Here is an 18955-nt window from a genome sequence, read left to right on the forward strand (position 1 = left end):
TGGTTTAACAGGTTGTAAAATATCTCAATTTAATGAGTTTTACTTTGAGACAACTTTCTGAAAGTGTTCTTTTAATTCTGTGTAGTACATGATTTTTAACATTTTTCTTCTTACTGTTTTTCATTGGTGGGTTGCAAGTTAAGAGAAGGCAGCTTTAGAATGATGATGTTGTCTGCTGATTTGCGATTCTGCCTCACCTTTGGTTGAGTTCTTCTGATGCCAGTAGGAAGAAACTGAATTTGGCGCCTGTTATGATGAGGAAGAGATTTTTCTCCTAACACACTGCTCAGTGGTAGACAGGGAACTGTGAAATTTATCATCTTTACAGAGTAATCATTTTCAAGTTATCTATTTTATGGAAAGATATTTAAAATAATTTTTATTAGAGATGAAGATACACTTAGGGACCTGAGAGCATGAAACACAGAGAGCTTTGTTTCAGAGTAGAAGAGGATGCAACTTAAAGTATTAAAAAAAGAAGGAAAGAAGCTTATGAAAGTTAACCAACTATTTGTTGGAAAGGAATAATTTTCTCTGCTCTTCAAGGTCCTTCTAGCTGGACTAAAAATCAAGTTGACATGAGACAGATTAACAGGAGAAAATGAAATTTCATTTTGTACATGTAGGAAATCCACACAGATGGGAAATTCCAAAGACAGGCAGGCAAAAAGAAGAATAATGTCATCCTGAACTAAGGAGAAGAGATTAGGGGTCTGGGACTTCAAAGGGAAGGAATGCAATTCACAGGAAAATGAAAAAGAGTGAACAGTGTTTACCAATAAATGTCTGCTAGGCTACTCAGGAACAATGGGATTTGATCAAATAGGCTTTGTTCGATTCCTCCCTGTCTACCACATCTAGTTCATATTATACTGTAGTTATGTGTGGTGATTGCTTTCTTCCTACCTGAAGTCCTCTATTTAAATTCTTTTTAGGCAGTTGGGGCGCCTGGGTGGCTCAGTCGGTTAAGCGGCCGACTTCAGCTCAGGTCATGATCTCGCGGTCCGTGGGTTCAAGCCCCGTGTCAGTCTCTGTGGGGTTAAGCGGCCGACTTCAGCTCAGGTCATGATCTCGCGGTCCGTGGGTTCAAGCCCCGTGTCAGTCTCTGTGCTGACCGCTCAGAGCCTGGAGCCTGTTTTCGGATTCTGTGTCTCCCTGTCTCTCTGACCCTCCCCCATTCATGCCCTGTCTCTCTCTGTCTCAGAAATAAATAAACGTTAAAAAAAATAAAAAAAAATAAATTCTTTTTAGGCAGTTGATTAGGAGGTTAAGAGCTTTTCTGGAATCTGCTGGTTTTTTTTTTTTTTTTTAATTGCTTTTTAACTCAAAAGAATTGTTATGCCAAAGTGGCCCATCTTGGGTTGCCCTCTGCCCCTACAGTTAAAAGTGTATTTGTACAGTTATTCAGCAATAGGAGAGCTACATAATCAATTCTAAGCAAACAGGGACTGGGGGTTTGGGGGGGGGGAGTATTGGTGATGGATTGCAATTATCCCTATTTAAAGTATACAATTAAGCATAAGCGTAAGCAAGTTTGTGAATATAACTGTTCTATGAAGATCAGTAAGTTTCTGTATCAGATGATATTTATTTTTTGAACATAATTACCTATTTATTTACTTATTAGTATTTACCCTCATTAGAAGCTTCTAGCATACCAAAAAGGATACTAAGATGTGTTAAAATGGCTCAGACACAATAGACACTCCACAAATACTGATTTGTTTTGTTTTTTCCTTGTGTTAACTTTTCTGTATCTCAGGTGAGTTTTACCTTAACTCTTTTTAAAAGTTCCTTTCTTTAAAAAAAAACACATTTTTTTTCTTTAAGATAATATGTGATTGTTAGAGAAAGTATATGACTTTATAATGAAAAAAAGTGAAATAACCTCATCACTCAAACACAACCATCTTTAGCCTTTTTATTAATTTTTTCCCAGATTTTCTCCCCACTTCATGGATAGGCTTAAATAAAATGTTTTTAGTATTGGACAGATATTGTACATCAATGTTCATAGCAACATTATTCACAATAGCCAAAAGGTGGACCCAACCCAAGTGTCTATTAATGGATGAATGGATAAACAAAATGTGATATATACACACAATAGAATATTACTTAGCCATAACAAGGAACAAAGCATTGATATGTACTATGATACTAGTGAACTTGAAGACATTATGCTAAGTGAAATAAGTCACAAAAAGGACAAATATTGTAAAATTCCACTCACATGTGTTACCTAGAATAGTCAAATTCATAGTGATAGAAAGTAGAACAACAAAGTGATAAAAAGTTGCCAGGGGCTGGAGGGAAGGGGAATAGAAGTTATTGTTTAATGGGTATAGGGTTTCAGTCTGAGAAAATGGAATAGTTCTTGAGATGGATGGTGGTGATGATATCACAACAATATGAAATTACTAAATGCTCCTGAACTATACACTTAAAAATGGTTAAAATGGTAGGGGTGCCTGGGTGGCTCTGTCAGTTAAGCATCCGACTTTTGGTTTTGGCTCAGGTCATGGTCTCACAGTTCATGAGTTTGAGCCCTTGGTTGGGCTCTGTGCTGACGGTGTGGAGCCTGCTTGGGATTCTCTCTCTCTCTCTCTCTCTCTCTCTTTTTCTCTCTCTCTGTCCCTCCCCTGCTTGTGCTGTCTCTCTCTCAAAATAAATAAATAAACTTAAAAAATGGTTAAAATGGTAAATTGTATGTTATGAATATTTCACCACAATAAAAAAGTGATGCATGCCCATGAAAAAAAAAAGAGGATAAATAAAAAATGTAAATTGAAAAATAAACTCTTCTTACCTACCTCCCCTCCTCAGCTGCACAATACAGAAATTAACCATTCAAACCAGTTTCATGCAGGCATACCTTGGAGAAATTGAGGGCTCAGTTCCAGACCACTGCAATAAAGCAAATATCATAATAAAGCAAGTGAAATGAATTTTTTGGCTTCCCGGTGCATATAAAAGTTATGTTTAGGGGCGCCTGGGTGGCTCAGTCGGTTGAGCGTCCGACTTTAGCTCAGGTCACGATCTCGCGGTCCGTGAGTTCGAGCCCCGCGTCCGATTCTGTGTCTCCCTCTCTCTCTGCCCCTCCCCCGTTCATGCTTTTCTCTCTCTGTCTCAAAAATAAATAAATGTTAAAAAAGAAAGTTATGTTTACATGATACTGTAGTCTATTGAGTGTTTGTGAGCATTATGTCTAAAAAAATCTAAAGCACATACCTTAATTTAAAAATATTTTGTCAAAAAAATGCTAACCATCACCTGAACTTTCAGTGAATCATAATCTTTTGGCTGGTGGAGGTTCCTGCCTGGATGTTGGTGGCTGCTAACTAATGAGGGTTGTGGTTGGTGAAGGTTGGGGTGGCTGTGCCAGTTTCTTAAAATAAAACAACAATGAAATTTGCTGCATCAATTGACTCTTCCTTTCATGGACGACTTCTCCATAGCATGCAATGCTCTTCAATAGCATTTTACCCAAAGCAGAACTTCTTTCAAAACTGAAGTCAATCTTCTCAAGCCCTGTCACTGCTTTGTCAACTAAGTTTATATAATACTCTAAATCCTTGGTTGTCATTTCAATAATCTTCACAGCATCTTCACCAGGAGTAGATTCTATCTCAAGATATCACTTTCTTTGCTCATCCATAAGAAGCAACTCCTCATCTGTCCAAGTTTTATGAGATTGTGGCAATGCAGTCACATCTTCAGGCTTCACTTCTAGTTCTAGTCCTCTTGTATTTCCACCACATCTGCAATTACTGCCTCTACTGAGTCTTGAACCCCTCAAAGTCATTCAAAAAATTTTTTGCTGGTGGAGGTTCCTGCCTGGATGTGGGTTGGAATCAACTTCTAACTCCTGTCAATATTAATGTTTTTACCTCTTCTCATGAATCACACATGTTCTTAATGACATCTAGAATGCTGAATCCTTTCCAGAAGGTTTTCAGTTTACTTTGCCCAGATCCATCAGAGAGGAATCACTATCTATGGCAACTATAGTCTTATAAAAATGTATTTCTTATATGATAAGACTTGAAATTTAAAATTCCTCTTTGATCCTTGGGCTGCAGAAAGGATATGTTAGCAGGCATGAAAACAACATTAATTTCATTATACATCTCCATCAGAGCTCTTGGGTAACCCAGCGCATTATCAATGAGCAATAATATTTTGAAAGGATTTTTTTTTCCCTAAGCAGTAGGTTTCAGTAGTAGGCTTAAAATATTCAGCAAGCCATATTGTAAACAGATGTGCTGTCATTCAGGCTTTATTGTTCCATTTATAGAGCATAGGCAGAGTAGGTTTAGTACAATTCTTAAAAGGCCTTTATTTTTTTCAAGTTTTAATTCAAATTCCAATTAGTTAACATGCAGTGTAACATTAGTTTCAGGTGTAGATTTTAGTGATTCAACACTTACATATAACACCCAGTGCTCATCACAACATGTGCCCTCCTATCCCATCACCTATTTAACACATTCTCCCACCTACCTCCTCTCTGGTAACCATCAGTTTGTTCTCTATAGATAAGAGTCTGTTTTCTGGTTTTCCTCTTTTATTTCCTCCCATGTTCGTTTTGTTTCTTAAATTCCACATATGAGTGAAATCATATGGTATTTGTCTTTCTCTGACTTATTTTGCTTAGCATAATACCCTCTAGCTCCATCCACATCATTGCAAATGACAAGATTTCATTCTTTTTGATGGCTAATACCACATCTTCTTTATCCATTCATCAGTTGATGGTCATTGGGACTCTTTCCACAATTTGGCTGTTGTTGATAATGCTGCTATAAACATTAGGGTACATGTATTCAAATCTATATTTTTGTATCCTTTGGGTAAATACCTAGCAGTGCAATTGCTGGGTCATTGGCTAGTTCTATTTTTAACTTTTTGAGGAAACTCCATATGGTTTTCCACAGTGGCTGCACCAGTTTGCATTCCCACCAACAGTGTAAGGGAGTTCCCCTTTCTCTGCATCCTTGCCAACTAAGCGCCCTTAGATTTTCAGAATGGTGAATGAGCATTGGCTTCAACTTTAAGTCATTAGCTTCATTACCCTGTATTAAGAGATCAGCCTATCCTTTGAAACTTTGAAGCCAGACATTAAGTTCTCTCTAGCTATGAAAGTCCTAGGTGGCATCTTCTTCCAATAGAAGGTTGTTTTGTTTATGTTGAAAATCTGCTTAGTGTAGCCATCTTCATTCATGTCTTAGCTGGCTATCTGGATAACTTGCAGCTTCTACATCAGTACTTGCTGCCTCACCTTACACTTTTATGCTGTGGAGATATATGCTCCTTTTATGCTACTCCTTTCCTTAAACTTCGTGAACCAACTCTGCTAGCTTCCAACTTTTTTCCTGCAGCTTCCACACCTCTCTCAGCCTTCATAGAATTGAAGAGTGTTAAGGCTTTGCTCTGAATTAGGCTTTGACTTAAGGGAATGTTGTGGCTGGTTTGATCTTCTATCCAGACCACTAAAACTTTCCCCCTATCAACAAGGCTGTTGCCTTTCTTATCATTTGTATGTTCACTGAAGTAGCACTTTCAATTTCATTTAAGAACTTTTCCTTTGTGTTCCCAACTTGGCTAACTTGCAAGAGACTTAGCTTCCAGCCTGTCTTTGCTTTCAACGTGCCTTCCTAAGCTTAGTCATTTCTAGCTTTCGATTTTAAGTAAAAGACATGTGACTCTTCTTTTCACTTGAACATTTAGAGGCCAATGTTGGGATATTAGTTGGTTTAGTTTCAAAATTATTGTATCTCAGGGAATAGGGAGTCCTGAGGACAGGGAGAGAGATAGCGGGGTGGGTTGGTAGAGCACATTTATCGGTTAAGTTCTCTGTCTTATACGGGCATAATTCATGGCACCGCAAAATAATTACAATAGTGATACCAAAAATCACTGACCACAGGTCACTGTAACAAATATAATAACGAAATAGTTTTAAATATTGTGAGAATTACCAAAATGGCACCAATACACTTGTTCAGTGCAGGGTTGCCACAAAACTATAATTTGTAAAACATGCAGTATCTGCAAAGTGCAATAAAGCAAAGCACAATAAAATGAGGTATGCGTGTATTTCTATTTTACACATACTGTTAACTGGCACAAAAACCCACCAATTCCCCTTCCTTGGCTTTGAGTGGCCATCCTGAGGGTCACCTAAAGAGTCCAGTTTGGCTTACAGTCTTAGAGGATGTTGTCAGTCATCATGCTTGCTATCCTGTGGCAGGTACATTGGGTAGGACTCGCTCAGCTGCAAGTTGTAGGAAATCTGAAACAAATAGGCTTAAATGGTAAGAAAATATATTGTCTTACGTAGGATATTTAGAGATAGGGCAGGTATTAAACCAGCGTTGGTCAACTGAGTCAGTTAAAATGCCATCGAGGACTAGGATCTTTTTTCTCTCTGCTCCACTGTCTTTAGTATAAAAACTCCTCATAGCACCAAGATGGCTGCCAGTAGCCATGAGGCTACACACTTTCTTGTCCATTTCTAAGTCCTGCTCTTGTTTTATTAGCTGAGACTGGTAGAATTCTGTGCATGTCTAGTAATAACTAGTAGCAAAGGGATGCTGGTCAAAGGGTACAGAGTTTCAATTATGCAAGATGAATAAACTCTGGAGATCTAATGCACAGCACAGTGATAATAGTTAACAATACTTACTGTATACTTGAAATCTGCTCTGATGATAGATTATAAATCTTCTCAACACACACACAGTGGTAACTATGTAGAGGTGATGGATATGTTAACAAGCCTGATTGTGGTGATAATTTCACAATATATATAAAATCATCAGGCTGTATACCTTAAAAATATATATATATAATTTTTATATGTCAGTGCTGTCTCATAAAAGCTGTTTTAAAAAACCTAATAGCAGGGTGCCTGGGTGGCTCAGTTGGTTGAGCACCCAACTCTTAAATTCAGCTCAGGTCATGATCCCAGGGTCATGGGATTGAGCCCTGTGTTGGGCTCTGTGCTGAGTGTGGTGCCTGCTTGGTATTCTCTCTCTCTTTGTCCTTCTCCCCTGCTTGCTCACTCACACTCTCTCTGAAATAAAACAAAAATATTAAAAAACCTAATAGCAAGGAGGATGGGAGTACCATGATTAGCTTAGACGTATCATCTAGGTTGGAATGGACGTAGGAGAAACCAGCCACAATGTCTGCTACAGGCTATCTCCTGGTTCAAAGGGTACATTTTGAACAAGACCATGCAAGCCAATCTCATCTCCCAGTGCTTCACTTCACAAGTCCCTCCAAGTTCTGCATAATCCCCATGTCCCATTATAACTCATATCCCATGGCAGCTGGGGAGTTTATTAGGAAAGCCAACCAGAGAGATCTTTGCCTTCCTTAGTCTGGCCTTGGCAGCCTCATCCTCCCTCCCTCCCTCCCTCCTGTGAACTCTCAGTACCTCATGATATAAGACACTTGCCCAGAACCCGAAAACATTTCCAATAGATCTAGGCTTTCCTTCACATATGGCACTAGGAGTTATGTTCAAGGGTTCACCCTTGTCAAACATCAGTATTTTAGGCAAATACCAAAATTATATGTATTTTACATGTCAACCAGAATAAAATTAAAGGAAAAAAACCCGCACTTCAATGAAAGGGAATGCAGGTTATCACCCCGCTTCATATATAAAGAACTGTAGGATAATTGAAGGCTTTATAAAGACAAATACTGGAGAACAAAGGAGAGGCAACTCTAAGAGGCAACTCTGAGCAGTCCAGAGCCAACTACCACAAACTAAGGTTATGTTACATGCATTTTCTGAGTATTAGGCTTCACTTCACAAACTATCTCCCCTTCTGCAATCTGTTTCTCTCTCCTGACCTCTTAGGGAGGACAGCACAGGGGTGAAGGGTAGGGCAGCATTAGACTGAACCTGAACTGGAATACCTTGCCCTCTTCTCCCTCTTTGTGGCTCTCTCACAAAGAAGGGCAAGCGAGAAGGGCCATTCTGCCAGCAGTGAGTGACCAGAGAATACACCATCAACATTCACAAGTGCATCATCCATGGAACAGGCTTCAAGAGGTGTGCTCCTCAGGCACTCACAGAGATCTGGAAATTTGCCATGAGGGAGATGGTAACTCCGGATACGCTCATTGACACCAGGCTCAACAAAGAGGTCTGGGCCAAAGCAACAGCAAATGTCCTAGAAAGGAGTATACTATATGTGTGTGCAGTTGTCCAGAAAATGCAATGAGGATGAAGATTTACCAAGTAAGTTCTATATACATTAGATACTTATACACCTATCACCACTTTCAAAAACCTACAGTCAGTGTGGATAAGAGTGGACCAGATGGTCAAATAGTTATGAAACCACAACACACACCAAAAAGACCTAGATTTGCCTCTGCTAATTCCCAGGTATGTGCTCTTTAGAAAGTTACTCTCAATTTCTCTAGACCTCAGTTACTTTATATGTAAATGGGGATACTAATATCCACCCCACGCAGGTGCTATGAAGACTGAAAACATGAACATATGGAATGCTTAGTACAGTACCTAATGCATAATAGGCTATCGGTACATGTAATTATCATCCTTTCTACTAAACATGCTCATCTTAAACATTTAAAAAATTATATTTCTTTTCCCTTATGTCTTCCAACAATACTTCATCTTCCTTCATAATCAAAGTCCTTGGTTTCCTTTTCCTCATCTCCAGTGCACTCAAGCTCACAGAAATAGGTCTCTCCCCACCCCACTCAACTGACAGTGCTCTCCCTAATGTCATCAACCTCCTCTTTGTTGCTATCCAACACCCTTCTCAGTTCTCATCTTACTTGTCTTCTTTATAACTTTTAGCCAAGCAGATCTTTCCAGACCTTGTAGCCCTCCTGGGTTTCTGTGGTAGTTCTCATCATCACTTAGGATGCCTTTGGCAGCAGGTTCAAGAAACCTCAATCCAAACCAGTTGAAATGATAAGAAAGCCGTCTCACATAACAGAAAATGCAAACTGAGGGCTGGCTTCCAGAGCAGTTGATTTTGTGGCTGAACATCACCAGAAATCTAGGTGCTTTTTGCTGTAGCATCCACAGCATCAGCTTCATCCTAAGATTTGGCCCTCTCATCATCATAAAGTGGCTGCCAGCAGAAAGTAGGGCAGTGTGCTTCCTGGTTCTTAACCAGAGGAATGGAGACATCTCTCCTCCCAATCATGAAATAAAGTCCTTGATCTTGTTGGGCCAATGTGGGTCACATGTACCCCCTTTGGAAGAGTTTGGAACAGTAACGTTCACCAGAGAAATGCCATGTACTGTTGGCTGAGGGTGTCTTTCCTGAGCCCCATGGCTATGTGTGTGGGGAGTGAATATCCGACAGAAGCAGGGCTCTCTTAGCAAAGATGTAGAGGGATAGCTGCTGAGTGGGCAACCAATGGTATCCACTATATTCATTTTCCCGATTTTCCTCCTGGCTGTTCTTGTCTCCTTTGTGCATTTCTCATTCTTGAACTACCTCTTAGGTGTTATCACTTAAGACCATCTTTTAATGTTTATTTTTGAGAAAGACACAGAATGCTAGTGGGTTCGGGCAGAGAGAGTGGGAGGCACAGAATCTGAAGCAGGCTCCAGGCTCCGAGCTGTCAGCACAGAGCCCGACGCGGGGCTCGAACTCACGAGCTGTGAGATCGTGACCTGAGCTGAAGTCAGATGCTCAACCGACTGAGCCACCCAGGCGCCCCCTCATTTAAGACCATTTTATTTTCAGTCCTCTTCTATTCAGACTACACTTTCCCTGTGAGCCACCACTTCCTTATCTTTGACTAACTACTGTCTCTAAAGAGATACCTCTGTTAGGTGTTATCTAATGGAGTTGAACCAACGTGTCTGGTCTGTTTGGTCTGTTTCCAACCAAAGTGTTTCTTCCAAGCTCCATACCATGAATTCCAAAAAAATGAATATTTACACAATACTTTCTGTGATAGGCGGAATAATGTCCCCCACCCTAAAAGATGTCTATGTCCCAATCCCCAAACCCATATGAGGTCACATGGCAAAGGGCAATTAAGGTTATAGATTGTATTAAAATTATCAACTGACTCTAAAATAGGGAAGATTATAGATTATCCTGGATCACCCAGATGGGTCCAATGTAATTGTAAGTGTCATTAAAAGTGGAAGGAAGAGGCAAGGTATTGAGAGTTTGGCTCAACTATTCCATATCATTGCTGCCTTGGCATCCATTTTGTGTGGCTAAGCACACTAGCCTCTCCCTCAAGTACGTGCCCTAGATAACAGCCCATGTACTAGATAAGAGCCTGTAGAATCACAAGTAAGTGTATGTTCCCGATACAATTTCCCCAGTGCCCCTGGTGATAAACAGTCTCTCCTGCCTCCCAACTCTTTCCCCTGTGCATCCCTTAGATAAGACCCCCACGGAGCTTACTAAAACCTGATCTTTTTGGTTTGAATTGGCAAATCCAGCCTTAGCCTGAGAACCCCCAAAGCACTCCACTCATGGCCCTAATAAAGGCATGCCCCTGGTCCTGCTGTCCACTCTGTCTGCACCTTGACCTCCTTATGTGGCCCCTCTGATGCATGCCATGTACCTCCTCCAGGACCTGTGAATAATAAACTTCTCATTTTACTTTCCCTTGTGGTCTTTGTGGAAGCATCACGAACCATCTGACACACCAGGGCTCTACTTAACAAATGTTACTTTAACAAAAATCACAACAGATGGGAGAGAGAATTAGAGAGATGACAATGTGAGAAGATCTCAGCCAGATGTTGCTCGTTTTGAAGATGCAGGAAGAGGCCAGGAGCCAAGGAATGTGTGGAGGCTCTAGAAGCTGGCAAAAGAAAGGAATGAGATTTTCTCCTAGAGCTTCCAGAAAGAGTGCAGCCTTGCTGACATCCTGATTTTGGCTGAGTGAGACTCATTTTGGATTTCTGACCTCCAGAACCGTAAGACGATAAATTTGTGTTGTTTTAACCCAAGCCTCATGGGTTTGTTGGATTAAATGAACTAATGTGTGCACAACAGCACCTGGTACACAATTACAGCTATGTAAATATTTTCAATTACTAATTTCCTCTCTGAGTAACTCACATAGAGGTAAGAACTAAATATCAAGAAGGAGCTCAAACCGATACGGATAAATTAAAAGAACTCTGTGCCAAATAAAGAACAAGACTAAAATGCAGCTTTCTCCCTTATATTTCCATGTATACAGTAATGAAAATACATGAAGATTAAACCATAGCAGCAACCTTCATCACCCGTCTTCGCATTCATCAGAGCTTTCTTCACTTAGCTCCTCACTGCTCTCTCCTTCACTCTCACTGCTACTGTCTTCTTCACTATCTTCATCATCTTCCTCAAGATTTTGAGATTTCTCTGCCATAGAAAGGAAGAAAATTGCTTAAAATGTTCTTGATATTTCTACTCTTTGAAAAATCATAATTCTTCTTGCTTCTCCCTCCACTAAGAAATACCTATCTTTGGAACATGAAGACTGAGCTGAACTTTGTTAACTGTATGTAGGGTCAAAATAGTAGTACAAAGACTATATTCTTACTGGTATAAAGATGTTTATGGATTTAGAGTATATTTAAAACATAGGTCTATAAAGTTTTTTTTACTATTGTCAATGTAATTCTTAATTAAATATAATAAGAGTAAGTGAGATGTAGGATAATTTAGAGGGTACTAGTTTTCCTTGGAATTGTAGGATAGCTCTTTTAACATGTGTGGCAATTAGCACGTTCTGTTCCTTGTGAAGACTGTGTCAGTTCCTGATGCCTGGTACCCAGGGAGCCTGATTTACTCGGGCAGTTCTACCCCACAGAGAAAAGGGAGTCACCCTGACCATCTACAAAGGACAAGTTGGTTTCATTAAACCATCCAAGACAACCAGTTAGCCTTTTATTAACCACTTTCTGAGGGTGTACTTCACTAATCTCCTGGGATAATAGGTTTTTAAATAGTGACTGCTCATAGTTCTATGAGAAAGAAGGAATTTCAATTTTTAAATTTACCCATCAGCAACATTTCTTCAATAAGTGAGAAAAACTCCTTGGCCTCCGGATTTTCTGGTTCATAGATTAGAACTGAAAATGGACAACAGAATGTGTGTTATTAATCTTCAAAGTGTTTCAGCAAGCACTCCTCAGAATGAGATTGGAACTGTCAATCAGAGTAAGTAAAAATGCACAAAGCAACAAATACCAATTATACCATAGGAATACCAAAGTGTAAATACAGAAAATGTTCTACTTATCATAGGTGCATTGTAAGAGAAATAATGCTCAATATATTTTCTACCTCCTGTCTAAAAAATGCAATCTCCACCACTATGAGGCTTTCTTCATAGGCCTTGTAGCCAGAGTGTTTCTTGAATATAATCATCCCACAAACAAGGTACATATCCTGTAAAATGTGGAGGCTTTGCTAATGAGAAGACTGTGCCTGGAGGTCTGTTAATCCTGCTTTTCATCTCTCCCACTCAATGTCTACAAGAGAGACCTTATCTGAACACAGAACGGAATTTTATTATGATTTTTTTTAATGCAAGCTCTTCCATGGTAGAGATGCCATTTTGAGAAACTCATCTTTCAAAGAGAGAGAACTTATGTTTCTTTTTTCTCTTCATCCTGAAAACTTTTACCCTGATTTACACCCTAGTCATTGCCTACTTAACAGCATGTGTCATCTTTGGACCATATCAGTAGATTTTGGGAGGCTTGGTGGTATGTTACCAATGTTTTAGAGGTTAGAAACATTTTCAACTTTTGTTTCAGAGTTCTTTAGGCTATTTTTTAACCCCAGATCTCTCTCTACCTTCTTCCTACCTGCCTTGAGGGGTATTCATAATTTTGCATTAGCCATTTAATGTTGTGACTCCTGTGCACTATCTTGATGGCCCCCAGGGGGCGCTAAAACATCAAGTGTGCTATTCTTCTGGCTTAGAGTAAGACAAATAATTGTGGCTGGTTCAACTAGGCCCCAGTGCTCAGAGGACCTCATCCCATATGGCTTTCATCCTGACACACCAAACCAGTGTCTCTATTTCCTAATCTACCAACATAATTTACCATCAGTCTGGGTTAGCATGACTGTGTGCCTGCTTTTAAGGATCCTATAGGTATTTAGACACCTTTTAAGATTTCTAATAAAAGTATCTTGATTCATTTTAAATTGGACTAAAATATACTTATCATTAGCAGTCTAAATATTCTCTGAGCCTTTTCAAGAGCAGAGTTTCTCCAATTTGCCCCTTGGGATACTAGCTAGTTTCTTAAGATATTAATACATATTTTGGAAACTAGGTCAAATGAGGTTAATCAGGTAAAATTTACAGTAGAAGAAATTGCAGGATTTTACAGAACCATTAATATGCTCAGACCATTATGAGAATGTGGTTTCCCCAACTTACTATTCCCATGGAAGCCTTTTTGGTTGAACACTTACTAAGAAATCTTGAATACAGTTTAGAAAATTTCATATTGGAATTAGGATCATTTCATGGGATTGGAGTATGAGATCAGCTACTCTCATGGTTTAAAAAAAACTGTTGACTTCTACAATTGTCAATTTTCAGAGTGAGGGAAAGGTATCTGCTTTAAAACTTAGCCCACAAATATGCATTCTAGATGATGAATCAAAAAGTCTTTGACAGGCTAGTAGAGTTGGTAAAAAGGTAAAAGCCTCTAGCACATTCAGTTAGTGTCTTAGGAGTTGTTCCCAACCTGAGTCCATAAACAGATTCCAATATGGGCCCTGAAGAAAGACTGTCAGATGTGAATCCTGGTTCCGCCACTGTCTAGTTGGGTCTCCATGGGGGAAATATTTACTATCTCTGTACTTCAGTTCTATTATCTGTAATAATACTATTGGCCACATTAGGCCATTTTGATGAATCAGTGAGATAATGCAGATAAAACACTCAGTCCAGTCCTTAGTGCACTAAGAACCAAGTAACTGCTGATTATCATTCATTTTCCTGGAATGGTTTTGGACCTAGAGAAAGGCTTGGCTCCTTCCTAAATGTTCAGTGGATGTCTCCTTCCGGCTAAAGAGCTGGGGCAGGGAGCTGGGGGATTCTGCTGTGCATTGGGCTCTAAGTCCCTCAGACTGGAGGCTATTCTAAGGTAAATAAGACATTGGTCTTGTTCACTGTAGCATCCCTAGGAGACTGACACAGAGCCGGAGCCCTCAAAACATTAAAAAATGGAATAAATGAATAGTAGGAAGCAGTCCTTTGATGCCTAGATAAAATTATACTCTAGGTTAGGGGCGTCTGGGTGGCTCAGTCGGCTAAATATCTGACTTCGGCTCAGGTCATGATCTCACGGTTTGTGAGTTCGAGCCTCACGTCGCACTCTGTGCTGACAGCTCAGAGCCTGGAGCCTGCTTCGGATTCTGTGTCTCCCCTTCTCTCTGCCCCTTCCATGCTCTAGCACTGTCTCTCTCTGTCTCTCAATAGTAAATGAACATTAAAAAAATTTTTTTTTAAATTATACTCTAAGTTAAAAAGGAAAGAGTGATTTACTTTACTCAAAAAGAAAAAGAAAGGAAAAGAAAACTGCAGAGTAACTATCTTTTCTGAAGATACATCTGTAATTGTGTTAGACCAAAATGATGAGAACCATCTTGGTTCTCAGGCCATTATTGTCAAACACTTAGAATTATTATAATTGATGAGTAGGTCTTCCAGGCCTAAATGTTTTTTGTGTGTAAAATCTTGGGCTGCTGTGAGGAGCACTGTTGTGCCCTGAGAAAAGTGAGCTGCACATTCCCTTCTTACAGGTGAAGAGACCAGTAAATAGAAAGATTGACCGGCACAACATCTCACAGTCAATCATGAGATGAACTAAGAAAAGTACTTGGGACTCTTGACTTTCAGTCCCATTTAAAAACCACTTTCCCAGGATGCTTCCAATGCCTGGCAGGAAATGGCATACAGCCAATATATCACTTCTGCATGACATAGCAGGAAAATGGCTGAGGAAATATTAGGCACATATAAAAACTGTGTGTGAAAGATAAAATTCAAGCCTTTACCGACAAATAAAATTTCTTGGGGGAACCCAATACAATTTCTTTTTTTAAAGGCAGGATGAAGAGAAAAGAAACCAATGGATGCCAGGTGGGAAGCCCTGAAGCCAAACAGAGATATAAACGATTACACTGTGATTGGACAGCAAGGAAACATACCGGCAACCAGTGGCTTTATTCAGAAAATGAATTTTTAAAACATTTCAGAAGGGACAAAGATGCATTACTTTATGTAAATTAATTGCCTCAGATACAAAGAAAATAAATATATTAGTTGACCATAGGAGCCATTTCAAGCCTGAATGACCCACAAAAGTACCTCTTTTCCAAGTCTCTGCCTCCTTGACTAGAGTTATAAGTTTACTAATCAAATGAGGAAATGGAAATATAGTAGGATATCAGAAGCTTTCAAGCCAGACCTAGGATCTAATCCTAGGTGAATTAGTTTTCCTTGCTAAGACTCAGTTTCCTCAACTATAAAATGGGGTTCATAATATCTGCCCCATAGAATTGTTTTAAGAATTAAACAAGGTATTCAAGAATGTTCTCATTATTAGTAAGTGCTCAATACAGACACATAAATACATAAATATGTAAATAATCTATGTTTACATACATAAATATATATAAAAATATATAGAGAGATACATAAATATATATAAATACATATAGATATATACAGAGAGATATATATAAATAAATAAGTAAATATATATATATATATATATATATATATAGAGAGAGAGAGAGAGAGAGAGAGAGAGAGAGAAAGGAGCAGAGGTAGAAGATAGGGAAAAAAAGACAAACTGGGGCACCTGGGTGGTTTAGTTGGTTAAACATCCAACTTCGGTTCAGGTCATGATCTTATAGTTTGTGGGTTCAAGCCCCGCATTGGGCTGTGTACTAACAGCTCAGAGCCTGGAGCCTCCTTGGGATTCTGTGTCCCCCTCTCTCTCTGCCCTTCCCTGCTCATGCTTTCTCAAAAACTGAATAAACATTTAAAAAAATGAAAAAGAAAGAAAAAAGGACAATATACTATAAGCATTTACATATAAAATAACCTGACGCCATCCTAGATGAAAAAAATTAATTTCGTCTGTTGTTCTGAATATAGAGAGGAAGTTTGGTCAGTCCTCAGCCAAGTGTTTCCTATTAGCATCAAACTAGTACTTTCTTCCCCCTGAGACAGTGTCTCCAACTCTCTGTTCTTTCCTGAACTTGCTTAGCATTGCTAATCCTGGGCCTCCCTAATTTCACATCATTGGCTGGAATCTGCTTCAGGGGTAGCCAATCCTATTTTGCATGCACATGCAGCCAGCCCCCGCTCCCATCTCTGCACCTCTCTGCCCCGTTTCCAGTCATCCTCCTCTTTTGGGAGTAGTGTTCTTTCCCACCTGGCATGGTGCCGGTCTTAGGGCCCTCCACAGCTCCTTTTCCTGTCTTCTAATCCTAGTCTGAGGCTATTTGACACTGACAGAAAAAAGTGAACAGTATTACTGGCTGAGCCAGTGGAGTAACAAACCAAACCAAACCATGGTTAATGTCAACCCCAAAAAGGTTTAGAGCATGTGTGCTGTGATACCTGCTTTCTCTCCAGCTCCCAGCACAATGTCTGGTACAAGTCTGTGCTTGACATAAGGGAGGGAGAGAGAGAAATTTTACGGGGACATAACCCAATTAGGATAGACCAGTTTGAACTTTTTCATTCTCAATGCCGGTATTTAATGGACGTTTACTGGTTTGACTCAGGTCAATAAGCATTTTATTGAGCACCTGCTATTTATGCGACATACTACAGGCCTAACAATCAAAAGTGACTAACAGATGTGGTGATATCAGTGCATATATTTTATCAGCTTCAGCCAGAGGCTTTCTAAAATGACTGATGGATACGGAAATATAATACATGAATTTTCCCACTATTAGGCTGCACAAGAAACTCTGGGAGCTGGGACTGAGAGCTACAGACTCACTCACCTGTACCCCAGCCCCCAACAGAAGAGGGGTGCTGTGGGAGGCGGCAGCTTGGGCTCCAGTTTGGCCATGCCACTAGCTCCCTGAATGGTGCTGACCAAGCCGCTTAGCCTCTCTCTGCTTCTGCTTTGTTATTTGTAACAATGGGAATGGACACGATTTTCTTGAAGGAGTCCTTCTTATCAGAAATTCTGTTTGTGCACCACCCAAAAATACTTTTAATCAAAATATTTTATTCAATGGCTCTAAAGGTCAAAAGTGCTTAAATTAGACAAGGCAAATTATTTTGGATATAAAATAAGTAGTGCGAAAAGCATTCAAGAAACCCATTTTAAAAATTAGCCAATGAGGGGTGCCTGGCTGGCTCAGTTGGAAGAGCACATGGTTCTTGATCTTGGGGTTGTGAGTTCGAGCCCCACGTTAGGTGTAGAGATTACTTAAAAATACGATCTTAAAAAAATTTAGCCAATGATGTAAGAAGTACTGTATCCATAGCGGGGAGTCTATGTGAGGCCAGTGAAAGTAGATCCTCACAATTCCTACATTATATTTAAAAAAAACTTTTTTAACGTTTATTTATTATTGAGAGACAAACACAGAGCATGAGCAGGGGAGGGGCAGAGAGAGGGGGAGACACAGAATTCAAAGTAGGCTCTAGGCTCTGAGCTGTCAGCACAGAGCCCAATGCGAGGCTTGAACTCACAAACCGCGAGATCATGACCTGAGCGGGAGTCAGTCGCTTAATCGATTGAGACACCCAGGAGCCCCAGGAACTCACTGGATAGTTTTAACAGCAGATTGAACACAGCAGAAGATAGGACAGGTTAACTCAAAAACAGGTAGGTTAGTAGAACAATTCTAAAACAAAGCATAGAGATAAAAAGAAACGAAAAAAAAAAAAAAGAAACAACAGCCTAAGTGTAAGATACATCAGCCAAACTACTAAAAACCAAAGGAAGAAAGAAAAATAAGGTAGATCGTTATTATTTCTCTACTCAAAAGTGCCCAATGGTTTCCCACTTTGCTCAGAGAAAGAGCCAAAGTCCTTAAATTATGAAAGGGTGCTATGCAATCTACATAATCCCCAAACCATAACCTCTCTGACCTCATCTCCTGTCACACTTCCCCTTAGGTATTCTGCCCTGATCACACTGGCCTCCTTGCTGTTCCTCATCAGGCATGTTTGCATCTCAGTACATTTGCTATGAGTCCTGCCTTCCTAGACCATCTTATTCAAAACTGCTTTGCATCTTTCTAGTACTTTCTATTCCTTCTTCCCTACTTAATTTTTCTCCATAGCACCTATCATTTATGACACACTAGTTATATATGAATTTGTTATCTGTTTGATACTAGATATAAATGCGGGATTGTTATCTGTCTTATTGACTGCTATACTTCCAGTGCCTAAAACAGTGCCTGGCACATGGAGGCACTCAAATATTTGTGGAATAAATGCATATTAAGTAAGGTTTGCTATACTACCTGACATGTCTTTGAAACTAAAGGCATAAAGTTAACTAACTCATTATCATGAAGGTCAAGATTTTTATTTATTTTCCAGTGATGATTAGTCTTTTTAAAATATTTTTTTAATGTTTTTTTTTAATGTTTTTTAAAATTTATTTTTGAGACAGAGAGAGACAGAGCATGAGCAGGAGAGGGGCAGAGAGAAAGGGAGACACAGAATCCAAAGCAGGCTCCAGGCTCTGAACTGTCAGCACAGAGCCCGATGTAGGGCTTGAACCTGAGGACTGTGAGATCATGATCTGAGCTGAAGTCGGACGCTTAACTGACTGAGCCACCCAGGCGCCCCTGATTAGTCTTTTTTAGTTTATCCCAAAGTTATTCTAGATGTCTAAACTAGTCCTTACACCAATCAACTTAACTTACTATTAAGGAATCACTGAGATACTATTAGGGAGTTTACTAGG

At 39.6% G+C, this 18955-nt stretch overlaps 1 protein-coding gene across 1 annotated transcript in view; it reads right to left on the minus strand.

Annotated features, from left to right (window-relative positions):
• Positions 1 to 11135: 11135 nt before the first annotated feature.
• ERICH2 (glutamate rich 2) overlaps positions 11136 to 18955 on the minus strand; it is a 37415-nt gene continuing 29595 nt past the window's right edge. The window contains 2 exon segments of the mRNA XM_047084585.1: positions 11136 to 11387; positions 12029 to 12100. Coding sequence (XP_046940541.1) covers positions 11266 to 11387; positions 12029 to 12100 — 194 coding nt within the window. The 3' untranslated portion in view covers positions 11136 to 11265.

This window comes from Lynx rufus, unplaced genomic scaffold (assembly GCF_022079265.1).
Source record: "Lynx rufus isolate CCGP_SWC_20201006 ecotype Redwood Valley unplaced genomic scaffold, mLynRuf1.p SCAF_2, whole genome shotgun sequence".
Classification (NCBI taxonomy): domain Eukaryota; kingdom Metazoa; phylum Chordata; class Mammalia; order Carnivora; family Felidae; genus Lynx; species Lynx rufus.